This window comes from Protopterus annectens, chromosome 17.part0 (assembly GCF_019279795.1).
Source record: "Protopterus annectens isolate FY-2018-M chromosome 17.part0, PAN1.0, whole genome shotgun sequence".
Taxonomy (NCBI): Eukaryota; Metazoa; Chordata; order Ceratodontiformes; family Protopteridae; genus Protopterus; species Protopterus annectens.
This window is the reverse complement of record NC_056751.1, coordinates 140,864,822-140,881,963: the sequence shown is the minus strand read 5'-3', so window position 1 is coordinate 140,881,963 and position 17,142 is coordinate 140,864,822. Positions and strand designations below refer to the sequence as shown.

The 17,142-nt window shown below is 43.7% G+C and overlaps 1 protein-coding gene across 1 annotated transcript in view; it reads left to right on the top strand.

Moving 5' to 3' along the window:
* Positions 1-17,142, top strand: part of TMEM39A (transmembrane protein 39A) — a 448,606-nt gene that overhangs the window by 123,033 nt on the left and 308,431 nt on the right. The window contains exon 3 of the mRNA XM_044059483.1: positions 15,185-15,268. Within this exon, the coding sequence (XP_043915418.1) occupies positions 15,185-15,268 (84 nt within the window). The remainder of the gene's footprint in view (positions 1-15,184; positions 15,269-17,142) is intronic.

Below are 17,142 nucleotides of genomic sequence, written 5' to 3'. Positions count from 1 at the left end.
AAGCAGTTCGCAAGTGCTGGTCGGCCGACTCCTGAGATTTTCGAAATTGAATTTCAGATCTGAAGTCTTCATTAAAGCTAAGTACCCCATTGGGGAAACTTTTTTTCTTGCTCCAGACCGATGTCAAAAAAAGTTAACAATTGTATTTCTTATGGGAAGCAAATACCTCATAAGGATTTTCACTGTTACTGTATTACTTGCCTAGGCCCTGACCACGACGTTGCTTGTTGTCGGTTTTGTGCTAGATTTAACCAATGCACTATAAAGCATCAGTACGATTTTCCCTTTCATTACTTCGGCCGAAGATTCAGTTATACTATGCCATTGGAGCAACCGATAACCGGAATCTCTAAAACACGCAAGGATAAAGACAAGGACAAGCATCTGAGGTCCAAAACAGACGATGATCCCACGTGGAGCCGACTGGGCCTCTGGAAACTCAAGGTATTGGATCCTCGGAAACTATTCCTCAGATGGGTCTGGAGCCGCTGTGCAGGCATCGGCTTCTGAGGGTGTTTTCAGACCAACTCAATTATATGTAAAGCCATCATGTGAAATTGTTCAATCTCGCCATTTGTTCTTGCACACGGGTTCGGAGCTGATCCTCGGCTCCGAGTCGGCCGCATCACAAGCTCTGCATCTAAGAGAAGCTCGAGACTCAGTCTATATCCCATGATCCTCCCTGCTATCCCCCAGATCTAGTTTGCCGCTGCAACAAGATCGCGTCGAGAGAGCTCGGGCCAGTAGAATTTTTTTCTGTTTTGCTCACCCTTTTGATAAGAGTTCGTTCTATCATTAATATAGTCTGTAGTTAGTCGTGTGTGTGTTTTTCCTAGTAGTTAGCTAGTTTTTTCTTTTATATATATATATATATATATATATATATATATATATATATATATGTTTGTAGGCTTAGTTATAGTTGGTTTAGGCCTACTTTTTCCTGTCAGGGCTCTGGCAACAGTTTATTATGCCTGTTTGCAATTAGTACTTAGCTTAGATAATTAGTAGTATTTTAGGATTTGCATTTAAACTTCGTGTGCAGTGTTTCTATAATTCATATATATATATATATATATATATATATATATATATATATTCAGATATTTACTGTTTATACAGTTAGATAGTGTATTTGTTTTTTGAACTGTTGCTGACTGTGTTATTTCTGGTTAGACATGTCAGAAAAAGCGAAATCCGGATTCAAGAGGTGTCTGTGTGGACAGAAAATGTCCATCACTGACAATCATGCTTCCTGCATCTACTGTCTTGGCCCTCTCCACTTGCAGGAGGACTGCTCTATTTGTCATTCCTTTAGTGGAAGGGTCATGATGGAGAGGTGCAGGAAGCTGATCGACAGAGGCTTAATTAAGCCAGACTTTTTGGAAGCCTTAGAGAAGGCTGATCAAACTTCTAGGTCTTCGAAGGGGTTGAAGACGTCGAAGGTGTTGGAGCCCAGGTCATCAGCTCCGAGCACCTCTTCCAGAGTTCGTTCGCTGGCTCCACAGACCTCGGGGGGCCGAGCATCGAACGATTACCTTTGATCGAGCCCCAGGTCTTGGAACCGGTGTTGGAGCTGCCTCCACCGTCTTTGGCCCCTTCGACCCGTTCTTCCAGGCCTTTGTCTGATACCGACGTGGATCGTGTGGTACAGAAGCTCATGGAGTACAAGGCTCTGTCCAAATTAATTGCGGTTTCGTCCCAATTGGTGTCGAAACTGGAAGCCCTCCCTGTGTCTCAGACAGTTCCTCCTTCGAGGCCTATCCAGTCTTCGGAGCCGGGAGAGGATGAACCGATGATGGTGGAACCCTCGGTGCTGAAGCCTTCCACTGTGCGATCGGCACCACTGACTTCGACGCCTTCGGAGCCCGTCAAGGAGTTGTGGAGCCGACGGTCTCTCCTCTGTTCCGGGGCCGTGAGCCGTACCGAATTTTCGGTTCCAACTCTCCCCCTCGGGGCCTTGGCGCAGATCAGTTTGGCTCCATCCTCTGGGTTGGAGCCCCTGGTTCCGGTGTCTGGGAGGCTTCCGTGTTCTTCGGATCTGGAGGAATCCTCGGCCCGGGGCTCGGGGGCCTTCGACCTTATGAGGAAGGTCTTGTCTAAGAAGACATCTATTTCATCGGAGTCATCTTCTCCTTCCCCCAAACGGCCACGTTCTACTTCTGTACCTGCGATCCCTCCCAAGCGTAGAGTCCCAATGCCTCAGCCAACCTCAGAGGGTGTCCCCTGTTCCTCGGAGGCTTCAACAGATGCCCCCTCTGATGAAGTTCCAAGAAAAAGATTGTGCAAGAGGAGGCACATTGATTCCCCTCAGGAATCACTAACATCTGACACCGATTTGGATGAGGCAGAGGGGTCCCCACGGTCCCCCTCTGAGGATGTCTCGTTTGCTGACATCCTGGAGATCTTATGACAGAGGAGTGATTGGCAGTCACTTGCCCCCACTGAGGACGAGTCGGTGTTGCTGAAGGCGTTTGGGGCTCAACCTTCTACCTCTTGGGTGACCCCGCCCTTCGATGAGCTAATGGACCTGATAACTCGAAGGGCATGGGAGACACCAGATGCAGTGGAACCAGTACCTCGGAGACTGAACAAGTACATCACAGTCCCCCAGGACAAGACTTACCAAGGGAGTCCCAGTCGATGCTATGGTGGTAGCGGCAGCCACGAAAAAGGAAATGTCTGAAGCATCTTCCTCTGTCCATCCTCCTAACAAGGATTCTAGGACTATGGACAGGTATGGGAAGCGCGTTTTTAGTTCAGCGACTTCTTCCATCCGTTCGCTGAACTACCTGACGCATTTTACGCGACTTCAGAGGGATCTCATTAAGGAGCTGGGAGATGCCCGCCAGGGTAACACAGATGCTGCTGTCTCAGAAAAGGTGACAGCACAGCTTAACACCCTCACTTCAATAGTCAACTCATCCATGAGGCTCATCCCGTATGAGGCAGCTTCAGCGATTGCTCTACATAGACGATCCTGGATGAGGCTGTGCTCCTTTGCGGAAGTCTTCAAGTCTTCCTTTACCAACTCCCCCTTTGATGGTGCCACCTTGTTTGGGCCCAAAGTAAAGGAGACTCTCACTCGGTGCGAGCTAGAAGGTAAGACCCTGTCTACCGTAGGGGTCTGTTTTTCTGCCCCGACTAGACCATACCCCAAAGGGCAGAGAGGCGGAAAAATGTGGTTCCGTAAGACTTTGGGATCTTTCCAGGCCACACAGAGTGATGCCCCCTCCAGAGGCAGAGGAGGGGGGAGAAATGCAAGACGCCGCCCAGGTGGCAGAGGGGGGTCCGCAGCATCAAGGTGACAGGGATATACTGTCCCTAGGAAGCATTTCCAGCACTCCTGAGCGGAGGCCCGACTGTCCTACTCTGGAGGCAGTCGGGGGTCGCTTGGCTTTATACCCAGAGGCCTGGCTAAATCTTATCTCAGATTCTTGGGTAAAAAGCATAATAACCAGAGGATACAACATTCCTTTTATGTCCATTCCCCCCGCACAAAAGAGATTTCCAGATGTTCCACCCCATCTGCAAGATCCAGCAGCCTTAGAAATTGCAAAGCTGCTCGAAAAAAAGTCATCCAACCAGTCCCGACGGAACAGAGAGGATCCGGAACTTACTCAAGGTTCTTTTTAGTTCCAAAGAAGGCAAGGGGACTGGAGACCAATATTGGATCTCAGCAAACTCAACACCTTCGTGAGGAAGGAAAAGTTCCGGATGGTCACGCTACAATCGATCCTTCCCTTTATACAGAAGGACGACTAGATGTGCTCTATAGATCTCCAGGACGCATACTACCACATCAAAATGGCCAGAGCGTCCAGAGATTACCTGTGCTTCCGGAAGGGGGCCAGTCATTTCCAATTTCGAGCGCTGCCCTTTGGTCTCACCTCAACCCCCAGGGTGTTCACCAAATGCATGGCAGTAGTAGCGTCTCACCTGAGACTGCTAGGATTCCGGATGTTTCCGTATCAAGACGACTGGCTCCTTACTGCCACCACTGAGCATCGCCTTGTACAAGCCAGGGACTGCACAGTCAACCTCTGTTCCCATTTAGGACTCTGTCAACTTCAAAAAGTCTGCCTTATCGCCCTCACAGCGTGTCTCATTAATAGGGGCAGAGTTAGATACAACTTCAACTATAATAAAGCTTCCCCTGATAAGAGTGTCAACCCTCAGGGATCAGGTCGCTATTCTTCGGAGCAAGAAAGCTCCTGCCGCGCAAGTGCTGAAAGTCCTAGGCATGATGGCAGCTTCTCTTATTGCAGTTTCTCTGGGCAGGATGCACATGAGGGTCCTCCAGTGGCAGCTCTTTGTGCAGTGGTCATTCCAGGAACTTCCTTTGTCACACAACCTATTGATCACGGAGTCTTGCAAGCGGGATCTTCAGTGGTGGATGGACAGTCAAGATCTGACGATGGGTCGTCCTTTTGTCCTGCCCATCCCTACAGCCACGATAACCACGGACGCTTCTCTGATGGGGTGGGGGGGACTTTTTCAGGGAAGAACAGTCCAAGGAGAATGGTCCAAAACAGAGTACAATCTGCACATCAATGTCCTGGAGTTGAGAGCAGTGTTTCTGACGTTGCAACACTTTCACAAATTTTTGCCTGTGGTAACAATAGCAGTTCAGACGGACAATATGTCAGTGGTCTGGTACATAAACAAACAAGGCGGAACCAGGTCTTGCCCATTAGACCCTGAGAATTTGGCAATGGGCTGCGTCCACGGGTCGCTTTCTGATAGCAACGCACATCCCGGAGTCATCCAGCGTCATTGCGGACAGGTTGAGCATAGCCATCCTGTTGCCACACGAGTGGTCCCTCAAAACTCAAATGGCGGAAAAGATTTTCCACAGATGGGGCCAGCCTTGCTGTGATCTATTTGCATCCCCTTTGAATGCCAAATGCAGAAGCTACTTTGCCCTACTTCCCTCTCCGCGGAGTGTCCCCAGGGACACTCTAGTGCACGATTGGCCCCCGGGTCTCCTGTACGCATTTCCCCCTGTTCCTTTGATACCCAACTTTCTTCAGAAAGCCAGGAACCTGGAAAGGACGATCATCCTAATAGCACCATTTTGGCCTTGGCAGATCTGGTTTCCCTTCCTTCGATCCCATCTGATAGAGGAACCTTGGATTCTGGACCCAGTGCCAGACCTGTTGACTCACTCGTCGGGAGTTCCTCATCCATCCCTTCAATCCCTCAAATTGACAGCTTGGTTGCTCCGCTTCCCTGTTTAGTCAGGTCGAACCTTTTGTCCCCTGCAGTACAACACATTCTAATTTCTTCCCATAAAGCCTCCACCAGAAAGCTATACAGGATCAAATAGAAGCGTTTTGTGTGTTGGGCATCAGATCAAGGTATTGATCCATTGGTAGCCCCGCTACACAAAATATTGGAATTTTTGTCTATACTTTTTCGTGAAGGGGCCTCTACATCCATCATAAGAGTACAGTTAGCGGCCATATCTAACTTCCATGTAGGTGAAGGGGGTTCTACGATTATGTCCCACAGGCTTTGTAAGGCCTTCATGAAGGGTACTTTTCACCTTTGCCCACCCATTCGAGAGCCAATTCTTCCATGGAATTTGAACTTGATGTTGTCCCAGCTTATGCTACCACCCTTCGAGCCTGCTTCATCGTGTCTGCTTAAGTTTTTGTCATGGAAGACTCTTTTTCTTATTGCTGTTACTTCAGCTTGAAGAATTTCGGAGCTACTGGCCTTGTCGGTGAGACCACCTTACATGACTTTCCATCCAGACAGAGATTCTTTATGCACAAACCCGTCGTTCCTCTCCAAGGTCTGTTCTGTGATAAATATTAGCCAATCTATAGAACTCCCTGCGTTTTTCAAAAACCATTCAAATTGGAATACATGCTGCACAAATTGGATGTACATACGCAGCTAAGATTTTACCTAGACAGAACTAAAGATTACAGAAAGTCTGATCAGCTGTTTGTGTCATTCGCAGACAGTAGGAAGGGCATGGCAGTAACAAAAGGTACCTTATCCAAATGGCTTTCGGAGTGCATAAATTTTGTTCATTCAGCTTCAAATCAACCACTGCCTTTCAAGCCTAAGGCTCATTCTACTAGGGCCATTTCTACTTCCTTAGCCCATGCAGCTCGCTTACCGTTGGACACTGTGCGGCAGCGACGTGGGCAAAGCCTCATACATTTATCACACATTACAAAGTGGACAAGGCCTCTAAGGACAGGACATCCTTTGGTTCCACTGTGCTCAGGAACATTCTTCCATGAGTCACCCAGGGTAACGGAGCTAGGGACGCTTCCCGTGTGTAAGAACAAACGGCGAGATTGAACAATTTCACATAAAGAAGTTATGTTCTTACCATAATGTTCCATGTGAATTGTTCATCTCGCCTTTGTTCTTACATTCCCTCCCTCCTTCCCCCACCACATTCTGGAAGAACTGGTATGACTAGAGTTTGATTGGTCTAGTTCTGAGTGATTACATTATTCCCTCATTGCTGGGTTGCATTCCACCTTTACACCTATATGTGTTATAGTTCTAATATCTCAGTTTTAGGTGTGTGATTGCGTAGGTGTTAGACGCAGTTGGTATTGGAGCGGGATGGTCTCTTGCAAACTAGATCTGAGGGATAGCAGGGGAGGATCATGGGATATAGACCGAGTCTTGAGCTTCTCTTAGTTGCAGAGCTTGTGATGCGGCCGACTCGGAGCCGAGGATCGGCTCCGAACCCGTGTGTAAGAACAAAGGCGAGATGAACAATTCACATGGAACTTTATGGTAAGAACATAACTTCTTTTTCAGCTTCCAAGCCAAAGACTAAAGCAGCTCTAAAGACAAAGAAACAAGTACAGCATTCTCCAGGACAGGCTTCCATGCCTAAAAAACAAATGCTCAAAATGGCCGAAGACCTTATTACTTTGATCAGGGGTTCCCATCCCCCTCCTGATAGGAGGCCTAGGCAAGCGACAGAATATGAATCTTCAGATCAGGTTTCCATTTCCTCTGATTCCTCCTGTGATCAGGAATACTCTCTTCCTCCCTATGAGGATTCTGATGCTGAAGAATCTATTCCTTCAGCTTCTCCTCCAGAAGATTTCTCCTTTGAGGAAACCCTGCATACCATGAGGGAGCACTTTCATTGGGAGAGCCAGGATTACTCAGAATCTAAGAAAAGACTCAGAGATTTTCTTTTACTTCCTCAGCACAGGCTCCTTGCAATTCCTCCTGTTCTGGACATTGTAGATGATGTTTTTTCATAGTCCGGCCTGTCTCCAGACTCTATACCCCCTGCACCGGCTAAGCCAGACAGATACTACATGGTCTCGGATTCCCATAAATTTCTTTATAAAAACCCTGCTGCTTTCCCAGAAACCATATCTCAGGGTCCTAAGGGAGTCAAAGCTTCCGCTGCTAAAAACCCTGTCCCCTCTGATAGGAATTCAAGGGCACTGGACAGATGGGGGAAAAAAGTTTACACTTCTGCTACTTTGGCTGTAAGTGCCTTAAATTGTCAATTTCATATGCTTAAATATCAGCAATACCTAATGTCACTACTAAAACAGAAAATGTTGACCAACTCTGAATGTCCTGAAAACAAGGAAATGCAGGATTTATTGCATGTAGCTGAACAAGTGGGTAAACATACTTTGCAATGTGGTTTTGATTGTTTGGAGGCCTCTTGTAGGGCCACTGTAACGGGTTCTGTGATTAGGAGGCATGCTTGGTTAAAAGAACAGAATATGCCTGATCATGTTAAAGCAAAATTATTAGATGCTCCATTGCAGCATGATACTTTATTTGGCGTTAAGGCAGAAGAGGTGTTGAAGAAAATGGAGGATAAAACGAAATCTATGCAGACAGTTAAGGATTTTTTTACAGGTACAGCCACCTAGATTTAGCAGGAACTGGCCTTCAAAGAATTGGTCCTTTCCAGTGTCAGACAGGCCACAAAGAGGCAGGTGCAGACACCCTAGAGGCAGATCCCAGCCCCAAGGCTCATACAGGCCTAAGCAATGGGGTGCTTCTACCTCCAAAAGTGGAGAAGATAAATCTCAGCCTTAATGGAAACAGTCCCAATGACTTTCCTCTACCAGGACCAAGCACTTATGTTTTACAAGCTCCCTTAGGGGGAAAACTTGCACTTTTTTCACAAAACTGGCACATGATCACCCAAGACAAATGGGTCTTGACTGTAGTGTCTCAGGGCTACAGGTTCCACTTTCACACCCTGCCAAAGGCAAGAGGCATGCCAGACCTGCCACACAATCAATGGGCAGAGGCACAAAAGCAAGTTTCATCCCTCATGGACATGGGGGGCCGTTCAGCGAGTACCACTACAGGAGCAGGGACAAGGATTTTACTCACGACTTTTCCTGGTACCCAGAAAGGACAAAGCCTGGAGACCAATACTGGACCTATCTATTCTAAACACTTTTCTGGATGTTCCAAAATTCAAAATGTTGACTCTGCAGCAGCTTCTGCCTATGCTGGGCAAGGAGGCTTGGCTTGTAACTTTGGACTTAAGAGGCATACCTGCATGTCCCAATCAGACAGTCTTGCAGATGATGCCTCAGATTCATAGCCGGATCAATGCACTACCAATTCTCTGCACTGCCTTTGGCTTATCTACCGCACCCAGGGTCTTCACAAAATGCCTGGCACCAGTAATTGCTTTCTGCAGAAAAAGAGGAATTCAAATATATCCCTACTTGGACGACTGCCTCATTCAAGCAGAGAACAAGGCATTTTACTAAAACATCTGGCGTTTGTAAAAAGATTACTAATTTACCTAGGGTACACAGTAAACGAAAAGAAATCAAAACTACTACCCTCTCAAGAGATAATATTCCTGGGTGCAAGCTTAAATACAACTGCCCATATGGCTTATCTCACGCCAGACAAACAAAGACAACTGACTACTTACTTCGAAATGTTGGCAACAAAAACCCAGTTATATGCAAGAAAAATTCTGCAGGCTTTGGGCTTCATGGCATCCTGCATTCTGTTAATTCCATATGCAAGACTGCATATGAGGAAACTATAATGGTATCTAAAAAGTGTTTGGACTCAACATTGCCACAGCCTGGAAAAATCAATTACACTCATTCCCTGCCTGCAACAGGAGTTTCGATGGTGGGCTCAGGCCTGTCACCACAGCAAGGGACAGCCTTTCACTTTAGCCACCGCCAGGCAGGCAGTAACAACAGATGCGTCATATTATGCCTTGGGGGCCCACATGGCAGGAAAATGCATTCAGGGTACATGGCCCACAAGCCAAATGCATCTTCATATCAGTCTAAAAGAAATGCTGGCTGTACAAAATGCTCTGACAGCTTAAAAGGATTTCCTTCATCCAGGACAACTGCTGATAAGGACGGACAGTACTACAGTCATGTGGTACATAAACAAGCAGGGAGGCACACATTCCTACCCCCTTTGCAGACAAGCCATGATTTTGTGGAACACAGCACTGACTTACCAAGTACGCCTGCAAGCTCAATTCCTGCCAGGAAAGACTAATACTCTGGCAGACAAACTATGCAGAAACCTCATGGATCCTCACAAGTGGAGACTAGATCCACAAATCTTCAGCATAATAACAAGAAAATGGGGATGCCCAGACATAGATCGATTTGCCTCCCCTCACAACTGCCAACTACAGAGATTCTGCACAAGGACTTATTACAAGCTAGCATGGAAAGTGGATGCTCTATCATTCAGCTGGAAAAATCTTACAGTATATGCCTTTCCTCCACTACCTCTCCTCCCCAAGGTACTCCTAAAGGTCAGACAAGAGAAGCCAAAAATGATCCTGATTGCCCCAGACTGGCCACGCCCGCACTGGTACCCAGTCCTAAAGAGCTTGTCTCAAGGCCCAGCCTGGACATTGCCTCAAATTCCTCATTTACTGACCCAACAGAACAATCAGTTACTGCACAGCCAACTCAAAACTCTAAATCTGGCTGCATGGCGGATAATGTAACCATTCAGAACACACCTCTCTCCAAAGCAGTTATGGATGTTATTCTGGAGGCCAGGAGGCCCAGCACCAGAAAATCATATGCAGAAAAGTGGAAGAGATTCTGTGCTTGGAACCAGGCACAAGGAATTGACATGCTTTTACCAAATATTCCTCAGATTTTACAATACTTAACTGAGATGTTGGATAAAGGCCTATCTTTTTCTTCAATTAAAATTCATGCCTCTGCCATTTCAGCTCATTACAATACGAACCCACCTATTTTTTCACATCCACTACTAAGGCAGTACCTCAGATGGGGCCAAAAACATAAGACCCTCAAGAAGAACACCGATACCTGCATGGGACCTCAATTTTGTCTTGGAAAAACTCACACTGCCTCCTTTTAAGCCAGCTAATTCGGCTGAGATAAAATTCTTATCAAGGAAAACAGCTCTGCTTTTAGCAATAATTTCAGCAAGAAGAGTCTCAGAGTTACAGGCACTAATGGCGGTTGAACCTTTTATAATTTTCCATCTGGACAGGGTTTCTCTGAGGAAAAACCCAACATTTATGCCTAAGGTAGTGTCCTGTGTGGCTCTTAATGAAGCAATTCATTTGCCTACCTTTTATCCGAACCCACAGAATAAGGGAGAGAGACTTCTACATTCTTTGGACATAGACAGACAGCTACGCTTCTACTTGGACAAAACTAAAGCTTTCAGAAAATCTGAACAACTCTTGATAGCATATGCTGCAGATTCTCAAGGAAAAGCAATCTCAAAGCAGACAGTTTTCAAATGGATAGCCCACTGCATTCCTTTCTGCTATTATCAACATGGCAAAACAGTGCCCAAGGGCATCAGGTCACACTCAACCAGAGCAGCAGCTACTTCAGCAGCCTTCCTCAGAGGAGTACCATATAAGGACATTTTGGAGGCTGCAACTTGGACTTCAGTGCACACTTTTACAAAGCGCTACCACTTACCTCTTTTTTTCTAAATCCAGAGCAGGCTTCGCCACTGCAGTTCTGCAGGGCCTCATAGCCACTCCTAATTCAATTTAGGCCCAGCCACCCAACCTCAGCTTTGGGATTCAACCCAAGAGTAATGACTGCAACAGTGAAACACGATGAACATAGTACAGTTGTGTACCTACCATAAATGTAGATGTTAGAGTGTATTCACTGTTGCAGTCCAGGTTACCCTCCCACCATCCCCCTTTCATTGCTAGGACTTGTCTGTACTTCTCTATTCTATACAACCTATGTGGTGTATTTGCTTGTAGATGAAGGTATTGTTTATGTTAGTGCATGCTTTTTTATAAGCAGATTTTTAGCCTACCCTTTTGGGGGCGCCTGACATCTGAGGCAAGGCAAACTGAAGAAAATGGCGGCTGCATCTTTTATACCTCTGGCGCACTGATGTCGGAAGAGGCGACAGCAACTGACGCCGGACCAGGACTTTGGAATTCAGGCCGACTGCGGGTAGCCTGCCAGCAGGATAACCCAAGAGTAATGACTGCAACAGTGAATACACTCGAACATCTACATTTATGGTAGGTACACAACTGTACTATTCTGATATTCTCATTACAGTGGCCATTAAAACTTTGTATACTGTCATTCCATATGACATGGGTACTCAGTGGTTCTGTGAATACTTGGTTAAAAGGGGTTTAGAACAAAGTAAAATAAACTCATATGAAGAACTTCTGACAATAGTTCTTAAGAACTATTACATTTTGTTTGAAGGAAACTATTTGCAAAAAAAGGGGGTGGCTCTGGGGTCTTCATGTGGTTCCTTTTTTGCAAATATAGTTATCGTTCAGTGGGAGAACCAATTTCTGTTCACAGAAGAATTTAAAAATTACAGTAGGTTGTATGTCTGTTGTTTGGATATTTGAATAGTTTAGAAGGATAAATTAGAAAACATTTCTCCTTTCTTAGAATATATTAATAGCAGTACCACTTTTTTGAAATTTTCACAGGAAGTAGGCTAGGAATACAGAGCTTACCTGTATGTTTTATTATAAAATGATAGGACTAACATGAGATACAACTCCCATATATATCGAAAAGCTACCTATTCCAATACCATCCTATATTTTGAGAGTGCACACCCTGTAACACAAAAAAGAGCAGTGGTCAAGGGCCAGTTCATGAGAGCTGCATGTATGACCACCCAGGATGTGCACTTTATTGAAGAATATAAACTTAAAGAGAATGTTCAAATGGGGAGGATACCCTGAAGGCTTTGTCAGTCTGATGTATGACGTGGTTAACAAAAGAGATAAAAACACTTTGTTCCCATTTTATCTAATGAAATTCAAAACATGGAACGTCACTGAGGAATGACTACTATGAATAATGAAAGGCTAAATATTGTGAAGCAGGTAGTTTATAGGCATGCTCTCATTACTACGTTCAACTTAGAGATATAATTAGGACAATTCTAAAAAGAATTGGGTAATTTTGAATGAGGAGCAAACCTTAAAAGAAAAAAATGGGGTGAACCCCATTATAGTATACAGAAAGGGTACTAATTCGAAGGCTATATAAGAAAAAAGATCCATTAAAAATAGTACTAGGAAGGGGAATGCTGACATGAAAAAATGTGGTTATTGCAACTATTGTAAGCCCATAAAACGGGTAACACATTTGAAGTGAATGGAAACAAATATGTTGTGAGGGAGATTTGACTGTGAAGTAAGAGGTGTAATTTACATTGTCTCATGTCAAATTTGTCCAGGATTTTATATTGGAACTCATATATGAACATCTATATGATATGAAAAAAGAAAAAAAAATACAAATGCATTGTTTAAACACATCCTATATAATTCTTGACACAGTTTTAAGTTGACAGTGATAGAAAAGGTACCTTTGAATAAGAGGGAGAGACCATGGGCACTAACCCTTGAAAAGAGGGAGTTGCATTGGCAACTGCACTTTAATGCATGCAGATACCAGAGGCTAAATGAACATTGCTCTGTTGGTTGTTTCTTGAGATGAGACTAAAGGCATTAACTAGATTATTTTTAACCTGATAATTATCATTTAATATTTAGCAACTTAAAATTGGATTTTAATTGTTTTTGTTTGTGTGTATGAAAGAAGTTTTATTACATATTTAGTCTTATGCATTTATGTTTAACAAATTGTGGTTTTAAAAGGATGTCAGTTAATGGTCATATTTCTGTAAGGGATGTTGACGTATTCATTTTTGGGGGGATATGTCAAGTGATGTAAGAGTATTTAGACAATGGTTTACATAAGAAAGATTAATCTGAAGTTTTGTAAAGACAAGACGAAAGCACTTATTTTAACTTGCTTTGTTTAATAAAATTCGTCAGAACAGTTTTCTTCCTATGTTTACTAGATTAGTGACTGTCTTTGTGATTCTGTGGTATTCTATTATTTGTGGATATCTGCAAGTTTATTAGTTAGAAGGTAGAGACGGACTTTAATTGAAGAAACTAAACTAAATGTTTGTTTTGAGACTGTCTGGTCTTGAGCTACAGTAAATAAGTAACCACTGTACTGAACCATGTAGGTCTCCTGATAGGATGTTGTTTGCATCCTGCATTGTACAGTACTTTAAATTTTGTTTGAGGTGGTATTGAGGAACTGTGGTCAGTGCAAAGGGGTCTGTATTAATTCAGCGAAAGACGTATTCTACTACATCATCATCGATCACCAGCTGCCGAAATTCACTTCAGCGAACTGTGGAATTTTTCCCATGGTTCGGAAACACTCACCCACCAACTGCCTGGAACACACAACACACTAAATCAAATCCACTCAAGTGGTGGTGGTGGTGGTGGGGGGGGGGGGTTCGCCACTACAGTGGGGAAAAGGGCTAAGTTGAGATGATGGCCAAGTGTTTCCGAACTGTGGGAACATTTCTGCAGTTCGCTGAAGTGAAGTGGCTGGTAATTGATGACTTTCGCTGAACTACTATAGACCTGTTGTAAAGTTCACATTGCCATATCCCAGGTACTGGAATGTTGGTGTTGGGGGGTGGGGTTATAGCCCAGTGAACATGGAGAGAAATTTGAAATCATGGAAGAAGACACAAGAAGCAATACCAAGCATTCTTCAGACTTTAAAGGGCCCAGACAAAGATTCGCAAATATATGTGGTCTTTTCATACCTGTACTTTTTTGCTGAAGAGACAGAGGTGTGTGACAAGGAGGAGAACTGAAAGTGCGATGAAAAAGGACTTTGCTAGGGTAATTGAAGTTTTTTTTTTTCAGCCCTATTACAGCACTGGTTCAATTCAATGATGTTCTGTATCACACATCTGTGAAACAAACATTCTGGTTAAGAATACCCAAAGTGGGCGGCTGTACTTAGAATAGCTACATTAGAAAGAAACCTTGTCTGTTTGTAGCAGATAACCTAAACATAGGCAAATATTGTTAATAAGTTTAAGAAAATGAGATGTTAACTTGCACAGTTAATAGCTATTGCCATTTATATACAAGATGGTGATTTCCTAATATGGTGAGGATCATTCTGTGGTAATCTAAAGTGGATAGCTGTGGCAGTACATATGGTGACCACAGGCCGGGAAAAGGTGTACAAGTGTTAATCTGCATAAGGACTGGAACGAGGGAGGGAATCTGCAGAATCCATGAGGGAGGTACACTCTAATAAAAATATATGTGCCAATTCAAAGTAGCATTTTAAAGGTTGAAGGTCATGTGGGTACATTTGTGCATATTTATTGCTTAGGATGGAGGTGAGATATTGCTGGTGGAGAAACATAAGTGTTTTTTTTTTTTCCTTTGGGAGAATTGTAGACCTTGTGTGTATTGTACAGTGGTACAGGTAGCTGTTTGCTTCTTGAGTCTTACAGCACCCCAGCAGACCCCACACACATCTATGCAGTGTGCTGTCTTGTGATGATGACAGTGCATGGTTTGGTATATCATCTGTCTTTTCTGGTCGTGGAGGCCTTCTAATGTTTTACCTGCTTCTGCTCACAATGGCTTTTAGCAGCAGGAACTTTCTCATTGTAATTTGCCAGTCATCATGGCAGTTCTATTACCTCAGCCATCTACACCACCAGAATGACTTGTCAGTGGCCTTGTGAGAGACAGGTTGTATTTGATAGATTACAGTTAAAACAAGCTTTGCAACAGGTTTGCATTATTTTACAGCTTTTATTGTCTTCTGAACGATGCTGTTTTTCTTTGGTGATAATCAAGATTTTTTTTTTTTGCTAGAACTTCCATCTGATTGATTACCACTTGGCATCCTTTATAGCTGTGATGTTGGCTCGGAGATTGGTATGGGCACTAATATCTGAGGTATGCTTCTAACGCACATTAATGCTTCATTTCATTTTTACATTAGCAGTTTCCATGCTACAGAAGTACAGTTTTTGTAGTAAAATACCTGTTGATCATGATAGGAATATTTTTCCTTTTTTGATTTGTTTTTCAGTCGCATGGAGTTTGTGTTTGTTGGTAATCCACTTTGAAAGAACAAGGTTGTGTGACTTATTACATTTCAGACAATATATACACACAAGCTTTTATTTCTTGCTTTGTGAATCAGTGACCAAGATCCCAAGTTAGCATTTCATCCTAAAATCAGTTCACTTTATCCTGAAACCTGCTAAAGTAATTTAATGCACATTAGGAAGGTAAAGTTTTGAACAAGGGGTTGCGAGTTCCCTTTTCAACCCTTTCTCCTAGGAAGATAAGGAGCTAGAGATGGCCAGATGGATGCCAGCTTTTTTACCAGGTATGTGGAGAGAACAAAGGTAAAATATTACATCTGATTGGCCACTGGGGAAGTGTGCTCAGCTCTGAAATTCTGTCTGGGCATGAGGTCTCATACTTTGGCAGAGTTCTCTGAAGTAAAGACTGGAGACTTGCTTGGCTCTGTTAAGTTGTGTTTATGCTACAGAATTCATGGGGAGTGTTTGTGCACAGGATGAGACCACTGGTGTTGGCCACTCACTGCCGTCTTTCTGCACTCGGGTCTTCCTGCATCCAAGTAACTAATCGGTCTGAAATTGTCTGAGTAATAATTGGGGTTTTATCCCTTTATACTACAGAACCAGGAAGTCTGGTTCTAATATTTAAACAGTCTGAAGGGGGGTAGTCTAGTTACCTGATGTGATTTATATTGAACCTGTCAAGTTTTTATGTTGAACCTGTCTCACCCACTTTAGATACTCTTCCTCCCCTTCACTTACAACCAGTATCTACCTCCTTTATCTTATCTCTACTCCAAAAAATTAAACCCACCACCCCCTCTGCTGACAAGCTTCCTGCAGAATTCTTGCAAATAGGAGCCAAAGCCACTGCCTATCCTATTTCTATCCTAATAAATAGATCTATAAAGGAAGGAATTTTCCCTTCCATATGGAAGATATCTCACATCATTCCCCTACATAAAGGGGGCAATTCTAATGACTTTTCAAACTTCCGTCCTATCGCACTTCTATCACCCATAGCTAAAATCATGGAAAAATGTATCCACAAACAACTACTTAACCACCTTCTCCATAACAACCTACTTGCAAACTGTCAACATGGATTTAAACCTTCCCACAGCACCACCACTGCATTACTTTCCTTTACCAACTCCATCAACTGTTACCATAACAACAATAATCTATCATCTTCTCTCTTCATAGACCTATCAAAAGCTTTTGACATGGTTAATCACAAACTTCTGCATATACTACAATCTCTCGCACTTCATCCCTCTTCCATAACATGGTTCACATCTTACCTAGAAAACCGTCAGCAAGCAGTATGTTGGAAAAATACACCATCTAATCTCCTTCCTATCTCTGTAGGAGTACCTCAAGGGTCTATCCTGGGTCCCCTTCTATTTTCTATCTTTATTAACGACCTCCAATCAGCTATTCCTAATGCTACTTGCATACAATATGCAGATGATTCCACTATAATCTGCACTGCTTCCTTTCAAACTGAACTCCAGTCTCTTACCCAAAAAGCTTTTAACACTGTTGAACAGTAGTTCTCTGACCGTTGCCTACTCCTCAACCCCAAGAAAACCAAATTATTACTGTTTTCACCTACCCGTAAATCTTCCCCTCTAAATTTCTCTCACTGCCACTGATAACACTTTTATTTCTCCTGATTCGACTACAAAGCTACTAAGTATAACTATTGACAACAATCTTAACTTTGATTCTCACATC